The sequence below is a fragment of the Leucoraja erinacea genome, chromosome 20, assembly GCF_028641065.1.
Source record: "Leucoraja erinacea ecotype New England chromosome 20, Leri_hhj_1, whole genome shotgun sequence".
Lineage (NCBI taxonomy): Eukaryota > Metazoa > Chordata > Chondrichthyes > Rajiformes > Rajidae > Leucoraja > Leucoraja erinaceus.
Genome location: NC_073396.1, coordinates 15,609,762 through 15,627,381, shown reverse-complemented (window position 1 = coordinate 15,627,381; position 17,620 = coordinate 15,609,762). Strand labels below are relative to the sequence as shown.

The 17,620-nt window shown below is 44.3% G+C and overlaps 2 protein-coding genes across 8 annotated transcripts in view; one reads left to right on the top strand and one right to left on the bottom strand.

Annotated features, from left to right (window-relative positions):
• Nucleotides 1-1,443: 1,443 nt before the first annotated feature.
• On the bottom strand, nt 1,444-17,341 carry LOC129706827 (ADP-ribose pyrophosphatase, mitochondrial-like). Of its 3 annotated transcripts, none has more exons than XM_055651350.1 (8): nt 17,227-17,341; nt 11,093-11,344; nt 8,680-8,787; nt 5,495-5,581; nt 5,203-5,311; nt 3,748-3,897; nt 2,814-2,898; nt 1,444-2,527 (listed from the first exon to the last, which is right to left on the bottom strand). In XM_055651350.1, exons 2-8 carry the CDS (start codon nt 11,284-11,286, stop codon nt 2,382-2,384), a joined length of 879 nt encoding a protein of 292 aa, XP_055507325.1. In that variant the 5' UTR covers nt 11,287-11,344; nt 17,227-17,341; the 3' UTR covers nt 1,444-2,381. The 3 variants fall into 3 exon arrangements, with proteins under 3 accessions (XP_055507325.1, XP_055507323.1, XP_055507324.1); XM_055651348.1 differs by lacking the exon at nt 17,227-17,341 and adding an exon at nt 15,439-16,494; XM_055651349.1 differs by lacking the exon at nt 17,227-17,341 and adding an exon at nt 12,326-12,480.
• Nucleotides 17,342-17,436: 95 nt separating this feature from the next.
• Nucleotides 17,437-17,620, top strand: part of ints1 (integrator complex subunit 1) — a 93,725-nt gene continuing 93,541 nt past the window's right edge. For 2 of the 5 annotated variants that reach the window (XM_055651346.1, XM_055651344.1), the window contains exon 1: nt 17,437-17,605. The gene's annotated coding sequence lies outside the window, so the exon portion shown is untranslated. Of the gene's footprint in view, nt 17,611-17,620 lie in introns of all 5 variants that reach the window. The other 3 variants (XM_055651345.1, XM_055651341.1, XM_055651343.1) reach the window with 2 other exon arrangements.

The window sequence follows — 17,620 nt, the reverse complement described above, 5'->3', positions numbered from 1 at the left end:
GGTGCCAGGAATGTGCTGCCGGAAGTAATGGAAACAATGGCGTTTAAGTCTTTTAGATTGAACCATGAATATGCAGCGAATAGAGGTACATGGATCACTTTCAGACAGAGAAAGACACAAAAAGCTGAAGAAGGATCTCGACCCAAAACATCACACATTCCTTCTCTCCAGTGATGCTGCCTGTCCCACTTAGTTACTTCAGCTTTTTGTGTCTATTTTTGGTTTAAACCAGCGTCTGCAATTCCTTCTTACACTACTTCAGCCAGAGATTAGTTTAATTTAGAATCATTGGCCAAAGAGCTTGTCCCTGAGCTGTACTATTCTACGTTCCAACCGTTTCAGATACACAACACCATATACTATTTCTGCCGGAATACAGGAGGGCAAAGAAAAGTTGTTACCTGCTACATATTTTTGATCCTAGTATCATAGATTAAAGTTAATAATTTTAATGAAATATAATCCCATCATTCACACCCACCTAAAGTGTCTACCATTTCATACCATAGCCCCTTTGTATAAGAACATGCACAATATCAGACATACTCAAAAGCACTTTATAGCCATTAGTCCTTTTAGTGTAATTACATTAAGTAATGTGGGAAATATGTATGCAATACAATAATATATACACTACCATTTGTCATTTGAACCTCAAATGAGGTTCAAACGAAATTTGGTTTCTGCAGTCATACAAGAAAAAGAACCAAGACACACAACCAACATAATTTACACAAACATCCGTCACAGTGAATCTCCTCCTCACTGTGATGGAAGGCAAAGTCTTGTTTCTCCCCTGCTCTCCATTCTTTCCCGAAATCAAAGTCAAAGCCCCCGGCTGGTGCTAGCAAGTTCTGCGGCTGTTTAAGCCACGCAGGGCGATGTAAGGCCCCGCTTCGGGCGGGAGAAGTTACCGTTGTTGGTGCTCCGTGAAGCAGTCTCCCACCGGGGACCCGCGAGCTCCCGGTGTCACCATCCACCGGAGTCGGGCCGCAGCAGCGCGCCATCACAGCTCTCCACACTCCGAAGCCGGCCTGCTCCACGATGGTAGGTCCGCAGCTCCACCGGTTCCGAGACTTGAGCTGCCGTTCCGGTTGGAGGCCGCTCCACGGCGCTAGGCCCCAATGGCAACCGAGACCCGACAAGGAAAGTTCGGGTCCCCGTACAGGGAAGAGATTTAAAAGTTTCCTCCCCCCGCCCCCCCACACATACACATTTAAAAACCCACTACAAACTATACCCTCAACGGGACAAAAAAAATAAAAAAAGACAGACAGACATCAGAGGCCGCTGCCACGTCGATCACGCCGCCCATTGATCTCAGCCTGAGAGCAGGACGGTGATGGCAAGATGGTCTGCTTCCGTGCTGAGGGGTGAATTTTTGAACAGTGGACCAGGAAGAAGAATCATGTCATCTTTTCTTGAATTGAAATTGCTATTAGCTTATTGTTCAAGTCCAGTTTATTGTCATATGTACATATGTGGTGGGGTATAGGTAAAATGAAAATCTTGCTTACAGCAATATCACAGGTACACAGACCCAGCCCAACACAGATTGTTACATAAAACATGGATGCTGCCTGTCTCGCTGAGTTACTCCAGCTTTTTGTGTCTGTCTTCGGTTTAAACCAGCATCTGCAGTTCCTCCCTACACAATTCGTCTGCTCCACTGCTAAATCTCCTCAAAACATGCCTACTTTGAAGAAGTTCTCTCTCCCATGAGAGTTTGGCAACATCCTCATCGTCTATATCTCTCCTTTCCCTTCCCCACGACTTTCAGTCTGAAGAAGGGTCTCGACCCGAAACGTCGCCCATTCCTTCTCTCCCGAGATACTGCCTGCACCGCTGAGTTACTCCAGTTTTGTGAGCCTACAGTATCTGCACATGTCTGTCCAATTTTGTGTTGGCTCAATATCATTTGACAATGATTACTGGCACATACTCCAGGAATGTTTTTAATGTGCTTACTGTAGAATAACAAGGTCACTAATTGATCTGATTTCCATATTAGGGCATCTTTAATAAACGATCTATCTTTCGGTTTATTGAGAAAGAGGAGGCATTTTCAGCTCTTCCTCACAATTTCTCTAAAATTATTCATCTTGACTGAGAAGGGGAGAGGAAAATAGGGCAGGCAGCATAGAGGGAGACGGGTGAAGGAAAGATGGTCAGGATGCTGATAAGAAGGGAGCGTGGTGGAAATGCATAGATCACTAGAGGGAGTGGTGAGAGAAGGCCAAGGGAAAGGCACAAGGGAAGAGAAGTGAGTGGTTGCATGAGGAAGTGAGGGAGAATGGAGACACAGCTCCCACTCTGCCCCCTGCATCTCAGTTTCTGTTCATTTTGATCCTCCTCGGATTTACTTTGCCTGCCATCCGCCGCTACCAATGGGCATCCCGCAACTCAACGACCATCTTCAGGAAGCCAGTGTGGCTGGCGTAGAGCTGCAGATTCTGGTCAATGTCAAACCACTGGACATCCCCGGCATCGTCACCTGCATGTAGATTCAGGTCTCCCACGCTGTCCCCTAGAAAGAGAAGCTACATTACTACCAGAGCAAGTGATCAGCACCTCTGACACTGATTTCAACAAAAGCAAGACCTTGTGTCTGTATACTGCCTTGCACAACCTCCAGATATCCCAAACTGCTTTACAGCCAACCCTCTCTGGAGCCTGAAGATATCTCTTCCTCTTCCTCAACTTTTCATCACCCTTGTTCAACTTTCACCCTGCCTTCCTCATCTCCACGCGCTCCTTCTCCACCACCACCCTTCCTCCTTTTCCCACTCCCAATGACACTTTCCCACACATACCAGCATCATCATGGAAATTCACGGCCTGTGTCTCCATCCAGGCGTTGTCAGTGTTCCGAGGATCGTCCACATATCCTGTGTATATCTGGGTGAGAGTATGAGTGAGACACAATGAACTGGAGCAGACCAGACAAGAGTATATTTTGAGCCAAGGGTAACTTTTAAATGACCTACTAATCACCAGCTTAACCGCTGTGCTGACTCGCACCCAACCCCAGAACAATCCCTAGCCCAATTCCCCACAAACCACAAAAGCTTCTACTTAGATCACTCGCAATCTACTCCAGGCCCTCTGCACGTCAACCACAGACTCCACTTCCTGACTCGCAACCCAATGGTTCCACATCATCCATTTCACATCCCATTCCCACATCTCAACCCTACCCACCTTAGCGTCATGGAGAGGTACAGTACAGAAACAGACCCTCGGCCCACCAACCATTTACACCAATCCCATATTTTGTACTTTCTCCACATTCCTTTTAAGTTTCCACAGAGTCCATCACTCATAGACACACCATGGGGAATTTACAGTGTGCAATTAACCCATCAGCCTACACATCTTTGGGACGTGGGAGGAAACCAGTGCATTGGGAGGATGTGCAAACTCCACACAGACAGCACCCAAGATTAGGATTAATTATAGGTCCCTGGTATTGAGGCAACGATTTATTAGTTGTACCACTGCGCCACCACATTCAAATAACACAACCCATCCAATCGCAAATCCTTTCAAACAACACCCATGGAATTAAATTCTTCTTCCTCATTTGCTCCTGCATCCTCACCCTCAAAATAAACAGCCCAGGAGCCCAGAGGAACTCTACCACTAGAGTAATTGCACAGAGCCGTTGAACTGATGCTGGCACTGGATGTGTCGGCTCTCCATCCCTGAGTGTGCAAAGATCAAGAAACAGGCCTTGCCCCTGCTCACCTTCACAGCGTTCTCTTTGCTGAAAATGGCTCGGAACTGTTTTCTCATGCGGACCTTCTCCGGGCCAGGAAGTTTGAGAGAATTGAGCGCCTCTTCCCCGAACTCGCGCTTCAGCGTGGCGGACAATTGCTCACCAGCATCCACCATTCCCTGCCGCGAGACGGAGAGGCGATTTTAGTCAGCTGAAAATACTACTCAAATCAAACTGTTGAGTCCAATGACTTGGGATCTGGGAGAGGGGAACACTCCATAATCTATTGCCCTTGATTTCCGAGATGAAGGGATCACACGGGTGAACAAAAGGAGGAAGATTGACTGAACTTTATTGCCTTCCATCACAGTGATCACTGTGGTGAATGTTTATGTTAAGTTCAATCCTTTTTAATTGTGTTGTGTTCTTTTAATTGTATTGCTGCATGGCAACTCAAATATCACTCGCTGTACCTTAATTGGTGCATGTGACAATAAATGTGACTCTGAATCTGAATCTTTGGCTGCGGGATTACTCGAGAAAACCAAAATAAGAACACAAATTTGAACTTGTAGAGAGTGCACAACATCCTTGGATATCTGAGCGTCAGGGTTACATAGATTTGATGGGTCAGTTTGTCTTTTCTTGCCAGTAATCTACACTCACATCCTGCCACACCCAAAGTTGGCAGAAACCACAAGACTAATGTGTCTTGTCCAAGATTGAGGTGAAAGCGTAGACTGTGTAAGGATGGTGACGCAAGGTCCCGCAGATTCTGTACTTTTGAGCAAAACATAAATTGTGATAGAGTAACTCAGCGGGTCAGGCAGCAACATTGGAGGGAACGGAAAGGCGATGTTTGGAGTCAGGGCTCTTCTTCAAACTGATTGTAGAAAGGGGGAGAAAGCTGGAAAAGAGAGATGGGGCCAGGACAAAGCCTGGCAAGTGCTAGGTGGATACAGGCGAGGGGAATTTGATGGCAGATGGATGGAGTAAGTGACCAAGGCCAGAAATGAAAAGGAGACAAAAAGGTGTCTGATAAGCAAAGTAGAGGAGTGAAATATAAAACCAGAGGGAAGGATATGGGTGGAAGGGAATGGGGAAGGGGGCACTAAAGAGGGACAGGATAGTTGGAGAAATGGGTGTCAACCCAGGTGGGGATAGGGCATAGGAAAGAGAGAGAGGATGGGGGAAGTATTACTTAAAATTGGAGAATTCAATGCTCATTTTGTTGGCATGTCAGCTACCCAAGAGAAATATAAGGTTCCATTCCTCCAGTGTGCCTTTGGCTTCACTCTGGATATGGAGGCTGCCCAGGACAAAAGATTGGTGTGGGAATGGGTAGGGGAGATAAAATGGTTAATAGCTGGGAGATCCATGTCTTGGTGGATGGAGCGCGTCTTCGGTGAAACGTTCGCCTAGTCCACATTGGTCTCACTGACTTAAAGAATGTAGGTTGTGCAGAGACATTACGTTGTCCTCACCCCTGGAATTGCCCATTGCTTGCAGTCCTTCCTCTCTATTGAGATGAACTGTAAGATGGGTTTTCCAGAGAGCTTGTGGATCACCTTTCCACCTCCTTCTCTCTTCCACCTGCACGAGAGAGAGAGAGATGTCAGGACCAAAACATACATTATTCATGCGAGCTTGGTATGTGCAAACTGGCTGTTGCATTTCCTCCATTACAACCATGACCGCATTTCAAATATAAAAGCTACAATGTGTTTTGGATGAGAATGTTGGTGCATGCTTGGCTGCCTCTATTTATTTACGCACCGTGTAACAATGGGATCAGCTGCATGGTTTGGTCCCCACTTTCCCAGCAAGCCTCGGGAAATCATTCCTGTTCTTCCCATCGGATTCCTAGGAATAACAGCAAGAGCCATTGAAGTTTCATACCGCCTCAGTGACAAATCATGAAACTAGCATGAATTGAATGAGAGGCACACACCACATCAGGTGCATTAAACTTATACCAATGTTCAGTGATTTGTAAATGATAGTTTTGCAAGCACAGAAGCACAACTGCATGTGTTGCTGAGCAAGTGGACCCAGATGGTATCAGGTTTGTATGACAATAAGTTAATTCAGAGTTTGATCAACAGTGGAACAGGCTGATTGTTAAACTTGAGTCACGAGGTTAATGATAGGTGTGATATCTGGAAGCCAATTTAGTTTAGTTTAGTTCAGAGAGATACAGCGCGGAACCAGGCCCTTCGGCTCACCGAGTCTGCGTCGACCTACGATCCCCGCACACTAACACTATCCCTCACACTAGGGACAATTTACAATTTTACCAGGCCAATAAACCTACAAATCTGCACGTCTTTGGAGTGTGCGAGGAAACCGGAGCTCCCACAGAAAACCATGCAGATCGCCATGGGTAGAACGTACAAACTCTGTACAGCCAGCACCCGGTGTCAGGATCAAACCCAGGTCTCTGGACCTGTAAGGCTGCGCCACCCTGCCACCCTGCCACCCTGTGGACATTTCTTTAGATGCAAGACCTTCTCTAAGTGTTAGTGACCTGATTTGTCACATCACCTTTGTTACCTCAAGTCTGACTATATTAAAAAAATAATTTAGTGGCTTAACCAAAAGCACTGCTTCCAGATTCCCAACTCCAGTATGATTGTCCATCCAGGGTTTTAAAAATCTTTCCCTTGTCCTCCAATCCTGTCATCACTCCCTGTCACTGTCCCTTCTTGCAAGCAGCGAAAGTAACACAGTACACAGTATGGGCTTGGTTCAGCACAGTGGTAAGAAAGTGGTTGAAGCATCCTGGGTGTGTGGATAAAATATTATTTGCTTACTGGTACAATATCAAAAAGTGTTAGGTGTAGATTGACCCTCTAGCCATAGAAGACCTCTCCAGTAACATTCTCCGAAATTGCTGCATTGTTTAGAAACCATTTTTCAGAATCATCAACGTGAACTGGGATTTGCCCACCTCAAGGACACTTTATATATAAACATGGGTATTGATGTTTTGCAGAATAAATTCTGCTCAAAATGTGTTTTTCGTTGTATTTATCCAAAATTCTAAAATATGCTATCCAGCCCTACTCTTTGCTGGACTCTAAAGTATTTTGTTCTTAATTCACACGAGGAGGGCATTGTCAGACATGTCATCATTCACTGACCAAGCCTAAATGGCTTGACTGTCTTTTGGGGACATTTAAATGGGCAGTTAAGAATCAATCAAATTCCACTAAGGCTGGAACCAGACAGGGCAAGGAGAGAAGTTTAATTTCCTGAAGGATATGACTGAACCAGTTGGGTTTTTATGAGAATCAACTAAATCAGTGGTCCCATTTGCTCTTCTGATGATTCATTACTTGAGTTTAAATTTCACAGCTATCGCAGCGGGATTCAGATCAATGGCCCAACTAGGCCACCGTCTCCCACTTCCCATTATGATTTAATTGAATATTTATTAAACTTTAATGAGCTTACTTTTCAATGTTCCCTTCAGAGTGGTTGATGTTTTCGTTCATACTCCTTAGACAAGGAATTGATAAGTGCTGTTTTATTGTGCTCGAGTCTAACGAATGAAGATACTGTATGTCCATCTTTCTCTGATATGTTAATCAATATTGAGAGGCTGAATCTGTGTTTTAGCTTAATCTCTGGAGACCACTACTCTGAAGAATTGACTGTTAGGACTGAGATGTCAGTTACCTTTGTAAACGACACTGCTAAATGTTTAAACGCAAGCGTTGGCAAGTCTATTATTCCTCCTGTGTATTAGCCCAAGTCTCCAGTGATAATTGTGCCCAGTTCATAAATAGTTCTAAATTTCTCCCTAATATTCACATAGTCACCTTACAATTTGTTATGCAATTGAACTCTGAAATAAACTATAGCAAACTATCAATTCCATTATCTGGAATAACTTGGAACTTTGTAAAAGCATCCAAAGATGCGTGGGTTTGTAGGTTAATTGGCCTCTGTAAATTGCACCTAGTGTCTGGGAGTGGTAAAGTGGGATAACATAGAACGTACGTATGTGAATGGGTGATCGATGATCGGCATTGACTCATGGGCCAAAGGGCCTGTTTCCATCCTATAGATATAATATTAAAACTTTTTACCTATCCATTGGATATGGGCAATGTTCACAAGGCATATATTTTGTGCCCTTCTCAATTGCCTGGAAGTTCTAAACAGCAATTAATCCTCAACTAACATTACCGATATCAGAAAAAAACATTGACATTAAAGTAATGAAAAGTGTTGGGTAAATGCAAGTCATTTCTGCCTCATCCTAAGGCCAACATGTGGGGGTAACCTCTTGTATCTCACTCTAGTGATCATTATTTATTTTCAGATAAGTCAACTGTGGAAAAGTCACAGTCCAACACAATCCAGCTACTCTTACCACAATCATATTTCTAATGGGAGTATACATACAGAAATTAGTACTGGCAGCCTTCACAGGTTTCTTCCATCTCCTACTTCAAAAATATCCCTGATGCCGAAAACACAGATATTTGAGATGAAGAGATTAGCACAGACTAAGTATTGAACCTTTGATTTTTTTAATGAGCGAGTGTTGGAAATATATAATTACAAAAATATACAAACATACACAGTTACCAACAATAATGAGGAGGTGACATAATTTTCTTTATTTCCATTTACACAGCTTCATTAATTTACTAAAATCACCTGATGCAATTGACGAAGGATATCAAACAAAATCTCTTTCTAAACCAGTTAGATGATATTAAAGCAGGTAACAAAAGCGTAATCAATGTGAAGAAGGGGAGTGGGAGGTGGAGAGGTTTGGGCATGATCTCTGGTCTGGGAGGCTCGACAGCTCAGGTGAGTGGGCAATGAACGCAGCAATTAAAACGAGTTAGAAGGCAGATATTCTCGGACATCATGTGCCTGTCACTGCTTCAAAACACGATAGCCCACCCCCCCAGTTGAAACAAATGAGTGGAATCAGCACTCACCGAGGCAGGTTGTCCTTGTCCAGATCGTACGCACCCAGGTAGCTCCTCCGATTGATGACCCCATCCAGTGCATTGAAGCGTGGAACATGTTTCAGTCGCCTGCTGTCCCTGTGCCACAAACAATATGGTAGTTTGATTTTAATTCTATGCGTTGTGAAGTTAACATCAATCATCTGACAACTCCATAAGCATTGTGGTGCAGCTCAGAATGAAGGGTGCCACACAAATTTGGCCACACATAATTGAAGGACTTGGGTTAGGTATTTGGCTCTTCAAGCCTGCTCTGCCATTCAATCTACCACCTCAGCAGTACTTTCCAATGCTAACCACAAATCCCTATATTCACTTAATATCTGTAGATGTATCGATCTGTAATAAATAAACCAGAGCTTTCACAGCCCTCCAGGTGGAAAATATCAAAGATTCACAACACTATGTGTCATTTAATTGCAACCCATCAGTTTGGCATAGCTTGCCCTTTATTTTGAGACAATGAATAGCTCTATACACACCAGCCAGGGGAAACATCAACAGAACATCTACCCTGTCAAGCCTCACAAAGGCTTTGTGTTTCAATGAAATCACCTCTGATTCTTTAAAATACAGAATATAATCCCAGTCTGATGAATCTATCTTCCTGCAACAGACCTGCCATTCCGGGAAAATCTGGTGAACCTTTGATGCACTCTCTCTATCGCAGGTAGGTTGGAACACCAGACAATTTCCACATGGTCTCACCAGCAGACTATATAATGGCATCAAGATATCTCTTGCCTTCAATTCCCCTTGCAATAAGGGCCATCATTCCGTTTTACTTTCAGAACTGTTTGCTATACCTTTATGTTAATTTTCAGTGACTTGTGTACGAGAATACCCAGTTCCCTCTGAACACCAACACTTTTCAATCTCTCACCATTAAAAAAAATACTTTAATAGAAGATAGACACAAAGTGCTGGAGTAACCCAGCGGGACAGGCAACATCTCTGGATAGAAGGAATGGGTGACATGTCAGGTAGAGACCCTTCTTCAGACTTGTTAAAACATTTTTTTTTAACTCTTAGCAGATTTATATTTATACTCCCATATCACTGCTTATTTCTTATCAATACTTTTGCCTTCCTTTGCAGAATTCTGAAGTTTTACAAATCCTCAGGTATACTGTTTTTTTTGGCACCATTGATTTGATCTAATTCCACCCATGACTTGCAATGACAACCATAGCTAGACTTATTTTCCTGTTGTCCTTTTTGGCTTCAAGAGGGGGCCTTGTAACTCCATGCATTTATTACTTAAAAGTTAGTAATGAGTGGTTTGCTGTCACGCCTTTTATGGTAGATTCCCGCTTTACCCGAAACGTCACCAATTCCTTTTCTCCAGAGATGCTGCCTGTCCCGCTGAGTTACTCCAGCTGCTTGTGTCTATCTTCGGTTTAAACCAGCATCTGCAGTTCCTTCCAACACAAAACTAATCTCGTTCCTTTGTAATTTGCTTTATTCAGACTCAAGACCATGGTCTCAAGCATGAACTAAATCATTTTCAATTTATAAGTAAAATTGTTATAATTTCATTACAATTACAGTTCCTTAAGTCTCCTGAACGAATATATCAGCAATAAACCCTTTTTCATTAAATAATATCAGATCCAAAATACCCTGTAAACTAAAGTAACTCATCAGCATCCAGAACAAGAAAACCATCTCAGACACTCCATTAATTCATCATCCATGCAATTACTTTTGCCCAGCCTATATATAGACTATAGTCCCCCCTGATTATTATATAACCTTGTTATATGCAGCTAAGATTTCCTGATTTATACTGTGTCATTCATTACCACTGGTGTTTAGGGACTGTGGACAATTCCCATTAATATGTCCTGCGTTTTGCTGTTCCTCAGCGAAACCTAAACTGATTCTAAGACTTAGTTCTCCACCCTATCTATTTGTTTCTCCACATGCCATTTATTTACCCATCTTATTACTAATTCTGCACAAAGCAACCTGTACTACGCTCTCTGATCACACCTTACTAATCAAGGAGAACTGGGCCTCCCAATTATGCCGAGCCTTGGAGAGTGAAAACCATGAGGGCTTCACTTCAAAGTACACATACCTCCATATTCCTAATGCCCACCACACCCGCCATTTCCTAACTTATCCCATTTTCCATTTCCTAATCTCTCTCCTTGACAATCCTGCCTTCTCTTCATCCTCTCTCACTCTTTCCCCGCATCCTAATTATTTTCCTATCCAGTTCAATTATTCTCGTAAGCCTTCAATCCCCATCCTGATTTCCTCTCAAAAAACCTGTTCCTTCTCTTTGATCTTTTTCTAATATCCCCCCATTCACATTTACTCTGCTATTCCTGCCTCTCTGTCTTCCAAATTCCCTCCCCAACCCATGAAACATTACCTAAAGTCAGGATCAGCCCATTCTGGCCCAGCCTTGACAATCTCTGCCGTGTAGTCCACCGGATCATATTCTGCCCACTCTCTGCTCCACCTGACTTTATCATTGTGGACAGGGAACCGCTTGACCTGTGACCCTGGGTAGGGCGAGCTTCGTGCCTTGATGTGAATCATCGGTGTCCCTGTATCGCAAAGCATGATGGGACACACAGGGTAACGTTCAGGTGGACACCAACTGGACTGGAGGAGACTGGTGCTGAAATAGACAACATTACCATTAGGATTCCAACCATTCACACCCAACTCTCTTCATTGTTTATATACATACTACACATTATGAGGATGTTGCCAGCACTCGAGGGCCTGAGCTACAGGGAAAGGTTGGGCATGAAGGGAATAAACAGGGTAAATGCCCCTAGGGGAGGGGAATTAAAAACCAGAGGACATAGGTTTAAGGTGAGAGGGGAGGTTTTTCCACACTGAGGAAGGATGCGCTACCAGAGAAGGTAGTTGAAGCAGGTACTATAATAGCATTTAACAGACACTTGGACAGGTACATTAAAATGGAAAGATTGAGGGATATGAGCCAAACCTGGGCAAATGGAATTAATTTAAGTGGGACATCGGTCGGCATGGACGAGCTGGGTGAAATGACCAATTTCTGAGCTATATGACTATTTCATAAACTATGGTACTGGCTGTGACATGTTTTAGGAACAATCTGGATTAGGAAAATCACAACCTAAATGTAAATCTGTGCCTTAATATTTTACACCTTTTAGTATTTAGAGATACAGTGCGGAAACAGGACCTTCAGCCCATCAAGTCCATGCTGACCAGCGATCACCCCATACACGAGCACCATCCTACACACTAAGGACAATTTACAATTTTACCAAAGTCAATTAACCTACAAATCTGCACGTCTTTGGGGTGTGGGAGGAAACCGGAGAAAATCCACGTGGTCATAGGGAGAATGTACAAACTCTGTACAGACAGCAACCGTAGTCAGGATTGAACCTGGGTCTCTGGTGCTCTACCGCTATGCCACTGTGCCACCCTTACATTCCAGGGGCTTTTAGTCTGTTAAATTCTCCACATATTCCCAGCATTACTTTTATCACTCATGCACCCCTAGTTGCAACCTTCAATACTGCACATGTTCTTGTCTTTCTCTCCGACTGCTCAATATTCACACTACGGTTTCTTACAACTGACATTTCCTCTGATTACTTGCCTATTTTAATCGCCTGTCTACTGCTCCACCCTGATCTTCATGGACCGAGAGGCTGCCAGCAATTGATCTCCGTAGCTGCTCTTCGTGTCCAAAAGCTATACTGCATCACAGCAGCCTGTCCTTTGTAATTTTATTATAATGATCTCGTGTTAACTGGTGGACGTGACTAATCCCTGCATGACATTGCTCCTGTTGTCAGCGGCTTTTCAAGTCAAGAAGTGAAAGCAATCAGAAGAAGCAAAAGCAGAACAGAAGGAGAGACAAAAAATGAATCCACTTCCTCCAACCTAAAATTAGAAAATAATTTAGAGACCTCACGCGTTGTGGCTGTTTAGCAATTTGATCCTTTATAAAGTAAACCACCCAGTTCTATCTTGAAGTGCCAGGTGATACAAGCTGTAATCAAATAGCAGCCTGTAATTTAGCTGGCATCTCAGCAATAGTGTAAATCACGGCTGTTAGGCCATGGAAAGTAACGCCGTCAGTCACACCAAGTTAGTATCACCCTCAGCTCAGAACTAATACTTCATGGCTTCCAATCCTCTAACATTGTATGTGCCAAACCAAGAGATGATGCTAAACTGAGATCCTATCTGCGTGCTGGGTTAAATGTGGCAAAGCTAATCCCTTATTGCCGTTGAAGAGCAGCAGGAGAGTTCACCATGCTTAATATTCATCCCCTGACCAAAGTCACTACCACAGATGATCTGGTTTTGTCACATTGCTCATTGCAAGAAAATTAGACATTCTGTTCCTTGCATCACCAGAGCAATTACACTTCAAACACACTGCATTAGTTGGTTGGAAAGGAAAGTGAAAGAAGTTTCATAAATTCACAATTTGTCTTTAACAAACCAAGTTCCTGCCTGGACTTGACGTATTTTGCTGCACGGGGTAGTCACAGGGGTAAAACATGTTGATTTGATTATCCAGTGATCTTATTGTCTCACCCCAGCACTTGCATAAAGACAAGAGCACGAGTAGGCCAGCTCCAGCATTCAGTAAGATCATAGACAAAAAGTGCTGCAGTAACTCAGCAGGTCAGACAGCATCTCTGGATCATTAATTGGCCTCTGCAAATTGCCCCTAGTGTGTAGGGAGCGGATGAGAAAGTGGGATAACAGAATTAGTGTGAATGGGTAATCAATTGTTGGTGTGGACTCGGTGGGCCAAAGGGCATGTTCCTAAGTTGTACCTCAGCGCCACTTCATGCAGAAACTCATGCTGCCATTTCTTCAATATCTAAAAATGTATTGAGCTCCCTGGAATATACTTGGCAACACGGCCTCCACAGCTTTCTTGGGTAGAAAATTCCAAAGGTTCACCGTCTCCACATAAAGACATTTCTCTTCATCTCAATCATGGCAGGTAACCCCTCATTTTGAGTCAGTGACCTTGGTGCCAGACGCATGAGTCAGGGGGTATTTCAGAGAAAGATATTTGCTGTTGTGCTCAAAATATATCGTATTATTTGACCAACATACCATTTCTATTCTTCAGAACAGAAATCCCTTTCACTCTCTTCCACATTTTAAAAAGGTTACATTACATTTTTCCCCTCAGTATGGGTAATACACACACACACCCCATTTAGCAAGTCCTTGTACAATATTTTAACCCATCTATATATGCCTTAATCTTCACTGTGTTTTCCTTGAGGCTCATACTGCCATTTGGCTTTGAATCATGGGGAAATTTGGATACTGCACCTGGTAAACTCTTTGAAGTCAATGATATAGTTTGTGATGAGCCTGGTCCCAGCACCGATCCCAGTTTGACCGGTTAGGGCGAGGCCTTTTAGCTGAACTCGCTGATGCTAACCAAGTTGCCTAGCCAAGCTAGTCCCAAATGCCTATGCCTTGCCCGGCCCATTTCACTCCAAACCTTTCCTGTCAATGTACTTTTCTACGAAATGTATATTGAATGTTATAATTATACCCATCTCTATCACTTGTACTCCCAGCCCATTCCATGTACACTACTTTTTTGCAGACTGAAAATCAACTCTCTACCACCACCTTCTGTCTCCTAACTAAAAACTATATACAATTAGATTGCTCACCCTACATTTCATATGATCTAATCTTCCGAACTAGGTGGTACCTTATCAAAGGCCTCGCTGAAGTCAATGCAGACAGCATCTACCATACTGCTTTCATCAATCCTCTTCAAAAAACACAATCAATGCCAGTATGTTAGCTTCAGTGCACGTGGTATAATCTTTTTTTTAAATCCATATCTGGTACCATATTAAAGGTCTTCTGAAAGTCAAAATACACCAGTATCAATTGGTTTTCCCTATCTGTCATGTGTTAGAAATTTGAGTCAAGGATCAAGGGTTTTATTGTTTTATCCCAGAAAGAAAACTGAAATTCTTACTTGCAGCGACACAACAGAATATGTAAACATTGTACACTGTAAACTATATAATAAAGTTCAGTGTGTGTTTATATATACACATACCCACATACATATATATTACTATATACATATGTTTTTTTTTTATTTTGATTTTGATGAAAATGTAATTTTTGATGTTCCAACTGATTATTTGGAATAATGTTAATTTCTTTCAGCTAGACGTAAGACCTGTAAATCCTTCATTATTTTAAGAAGGTTACTACCTTTTTATCCATGTAGACAAGCACAATATTTAATTTTGCCATTATTTCCTTATTCCTCAAAATATTTCCTCCCGAGTTCAAGTGACTGACATGAATTTTTACTGATCTTTCCCATATCTATAGAAACTGTTTCTATTGCGTTCCTTATCAAGATTGTAGCTCTCCTCAGCAAATCCTGATGCTGATTTGATTTTTGCTGGAAAACTTAGAAGCCTTTTCCTTTGATCAAACACTCACCACTTTAACTTTCCTTGAAAGCTGATGATGGGTGACTTTCATTGTTTGCCTTAAAATGGATATATGCTGTTAACTATATAATAATTTATAATGTTAATAATTTGTGGTTTACTTTTAAATGTCATCCCTATCTACTATAGCCAGGTCGTATCTCTGCTCTGCATATTTTAATTCAAATTTAATATCCTACTTTCAGACTGAATTAACTCATTTCAATCTTTACATAAATAATTCTCATAATTGTGATTGTACCTGTGTTTTATCCAAAGGAAGCATAGGGTGGTAGGATAGAGCATACACAACCACATTGTCTGATCCATGGTATTTATTTGCGATTGCTACAAACACACACATTCACCGCCACAGCACAATATTCCACACTGTTCCCGTTTAGCTCCTCTCGTTTAGTCTCTATCTCCTGTCCACAGTTTAATGCACACTCAAAGGCTTAGTGCCCAGTCCTTCCCCACTGTTCACTGTCAGGAAAGTGCCTAGCGCTGCCGCCCCTGCTCATACTCGTCCCTCACTCTTCTGCTCACACTCTGGCCTCACTCCCCTGCTCACACTTGGCCCTCGCCGCTACTGCCCGCACTCAGCCCTCACTGACCCCGCTCACACTAGGCCCTTGCTACCCCTCTTCACACTTGACCCTGGCTGCCTCCAACTCACACTCAACCCTAGCTGTCACCTTCACACATTCGGCCCTCTCAGCCCCCTGTTCATGCTTAGCTCTTGCTGCCCTCCGCTCACACACTCAGTCCTCACCACCCATCTAAACAAACCCCACAGTCCTTTCACTAACTGGATAGCACACAACAAAAAGCTCTTCACTGTACCTAGGTACAGTAATAATAATAAACTAAACGAACGTGAACCACAACTCCCTGTCACATCAGGATCTCCTTATCACACCAGATCTCCTCACACCCAGAGCTCCCTGTCACACTCGATGCTCTCTGTCACACTAGGAGCTCCCTGTCACTCGATGCTCCCTGTCACACTTGATGCTCTCTGTCACACTAGGAGCTCCCTGTCACACTAGGTGCTCCCTGTCACACTCGACACTCCCTGTCACACTCGACACTCCGTCACATTCGACACTCCCTGTCACATTTGATGCTCCCTGTCACACTCGATGCTCTGTGTCACACTCGATGCTCTGTGTCACACTCGATGCTCCCAGTCACACTCGATGCTCTCAGTCACACTCGATGCTCCCTGTCACACTCGATGCTCCCTGTCACACTCGATGCTCTGTGTCACACTCGATGCTCCCTGTCACACTCGATGCTCCCTGTCACACTCGATGCTCTCACACCCTGTCACACTCGATGCTCCCTGTCACACTCGATGCTCCCTGTCACACTCGATGCTCTCTGTCACACTCGATGCTCTCTGTCACACTCGATGCTCTCTGTCACACTCGATGCTCTCTGTCACACTCGATGCTCTCTGTCACACTCGATGCTCTCTGTCACACTCGATGCTCTCTGTCACACTCGATGCTCTCTGTCACACTCGATGCTCTGTCACACTCGATGCTCTGTCACACTCGATGCTCTGTCACACTCGATGCTCTGTCACACTCGATGCTCTGTCACACTCGATGCTCTGTCACACTCGATGCTCCCTGTCACACTCGATGCTCCCTGTCACTCTCGATGCTCTGTCACACTCAATGCTCCCTGTCACACTCGATGCTCCCTGTCACACTCGATGCTCCCTGTCACACTCGATGCTCTGTCACACTCGATGCTCTGTCACACTCGATGCTCCCTGTCACACTCGATGCTCCCTGTCACCCTCGATGCTCCCTCACACTCGACGCTCTGTCACACCCGCTGCTCCCTGTCACACTCGATGCTCCCTGTCACACTCGATGCTCTCTGTCACACTCGATGCTCCCTGTCACACTCGATGCTCCCTGTCACACTCGATGCTCCCTGTCACACTCGATGCTCTGTCACACTCGATGCTCCCTGTCACACTCGATGCTCTGTCACACTCGATGCTCCCTGTCACACTCGATGTGTCACCCACCGTCCGCCTCCTCCTTGAACAGTGACGTCAGCGACGTCCCACGCTGCAGGGGAATGGACCAATCAGGACGCGAAGTGACGTGGTGATGCGGTTCCTCGGTACGCGGCCAACGTGCTCCGGACGGGGAGACGGGTCTGGGGGAAGGGTTTCAGCGCTGGACCGCTGTGTGATCTGGAGCCGGGGGAAGGGTTTCAGCGCTGGACCGCTGTGTGATCTGGAGCCGGGGGAAGGGTTTCAGCGCCGGACCGCTGAGGTGACCGGGAGCCGGCGGTCTCCGTGGAAACGGCCCTGTTCTCATCGGGCCCAGATAAGGGGCAGCGTGTCCGCGCCGCCATACTCGTCCCGCCTCGCAGCTGGTGAAGCTCCTCCTGTAACCTGGGTCAGGTCATAAGTG